We start from the raw sequence: 1,748 nt of genomic DNA, 5'->3' as shown, positions 1-1,748 counted from the left end.
AGAGATGCCACGTACGTCGCTTTGACTGGCCTGTTTAAAATGGGTCCTGAACCTCCTCCAGGTGTCCAGATCCTTGGCATATTTGGTACGTGCTTTCCTTCTCCTTCCATCTATCCTTGATGTCGATCATTTTCCATAAAAAAATATTCGGACGTCTTACCAGCAAAATCAAATGGATTATTCGTACTTCGTCTTGATGTGAGCTGTCCTCCATGTTAAGTATGTTATCCCGTCCATGGAATGGAGTGGAGTAGAGTCAGAGCTCCTGCGCGCGGCGCACAGGTTCGATGCGACCAAAACCCAGCTGAGCATTGAACGACTTACTTGTGCGGTGCCATTTGTCAACTATAGCTAGCTAGTTAGCTAGCTCGACGCACGTAATTCTTCACACCAACAAGAAAACTCATCTACCCACCAATGGCGCTCGTACGCGGTCGGCCAGCCTCCCTCCTACTCCTCGCGGCTCTCCTCTGCGCCGCAACCTTCCTTGCCGTCCCGGCCGCGGCCACGGGGAAGACCGGCCAGGTGGCCGTGTTCTGGGGTAGGAACAAGAACGAGGGGTCCCTCCGCGAGGCCTGCGACACCGGCACCTACACCATCGCCATCATCTCCTTCCTCGACGTCTTCGGCCGCGGCAACTACCACCTCGACCTGTCCGGCCACGACGTCTCCGCCGTCGGCGCCGACATCAAGCACTGCCAGTCCAAGAACATCCTCGTCTTCCTCTCCATCGGGGGCTTCGGCAACCAGTACTCCCTGCCCACCGCCCAGTCCGCGGCGGACGTCGCCGACTACATCTGGAACGCCTACATGCTCGGCACCCGCAAGGGCGTCTACCGCCCGTTCGGCGACGCCTTCGTCGATGGCATCGACTTCTTCATCGAGAACGGCGCGCCGGCCAACTACGACGAGCTGGCCAAGCGGCTCTGGAACTTCAACAAGGACTTCCGCGGCAGGACGCCGGTGCAGCTGACGGCCACGCCGCGGTGCGGCTACCCGGACCGGCACGTGGAGTGGGCGCTCGCCACGGGGCTCGTCGGACGCATCTTCGTCAGGTTCTACGACGACGCCGACTGCGCCGCCAACTGGCAGCGACAGTGGGACAAGTGGACGGCGGCGTACCCGTCGGCGCAGATCTACCTCGGGCTGCCGGCGTCGGAGCAGAAGGTCGGTTACGTTCACCCAAAGAACCTCTACTACAGCGTCATACAGGTGGCGCAGAAGGCGGCCAACTACGGCGGCGTCATGGTGTGGGAACGCTACGAGGACAAGCGGACCAACTATAGCAGCTACGCTATCCAATGGGCTTGAGCCTCCGTCGCTCACATCGTCACCGTGTGTGAATTTGGTGTATCCGTCTGTGTACTGCATACTCCTCTGCATGTGTTTGCTTACCTTACGGTAAATAAGTATCACCAGTGTGCAGTTGTGTGCTTTATACAATAATAAAGTGAGACCTCTGTGAAGGTTTGGATTAATTGATGGATTTCCGTGTTTGTTATCTGCTCGATCACTTTCTTTGTCACGTTTCCAATGAGTTCACACGCCGGGCATGCTATACAAACACACCGCCGCCGCGTACAGCACATATGTTGGTGTCCGGGAGTAAATTGCTCAAAACCATCACACTTAGAGCAACTGCAACGTGCCGACCCAAACGGACGGTGTTTTGTTCGTTTTTTGTTTGTTTGGGTCGGCCGCCCGCCCAGTGTCCGCCCTGTTTTAGATTTAGACCGGCAATGCACTCA

General features: G+C 56.9%; 1 protein-coding gene across 1 annotated transcript; it reads left to right on the top strand.

The window, feature by feature from the left end:
- The first annotated feature begins 236 nt into the window (after positions 1-236).
- LOC100125738 (xylanase inhibitor protein 1) lies at positions 237-1,478 on the top strand. Its single transcript, XM_044507969.1, has one exon. It carries the CDS (start codon positions 418-420, stop codon positions 1,309-1,311), a length of 894 nt encoding a protein of 297 aa, XP_044363904.1. The 5' UTR covers positions 237-417; the 3' UTR covers positions 1,312-1,478.
- Positions 1,479-1,748: the final 270 nt, after the last annotated feature.

Source organism: Triticum aestivum, chromosome 4A (genome assembly GCF_018294505.1).
Source record: "Triticum aestivum cultivar Chinese Spring chromosome 4A, IWGSC CS RefSeq v2.1, whole genome shotgun sequence".
NCBI classification, from domain to species: domain Eukaryota; kingdom Viridiplantae; phylum Streptophyta; class Magnoliopsida; order Poales; family Poaceae; genus Triticum; species Triticum aestivum.
This window is presented reverse-complemented; position numbering and strand designations above follow the sequence as displayed.

Coding starts and splice junctions, on each gene's coding strand:
- LOC100125738 (XM_044507969.1), top strand. CDS start 418: ATGGCGCTCGTACGCGGTCGGCCAGCCTCCCTCCTACTCCTCGCGGCT.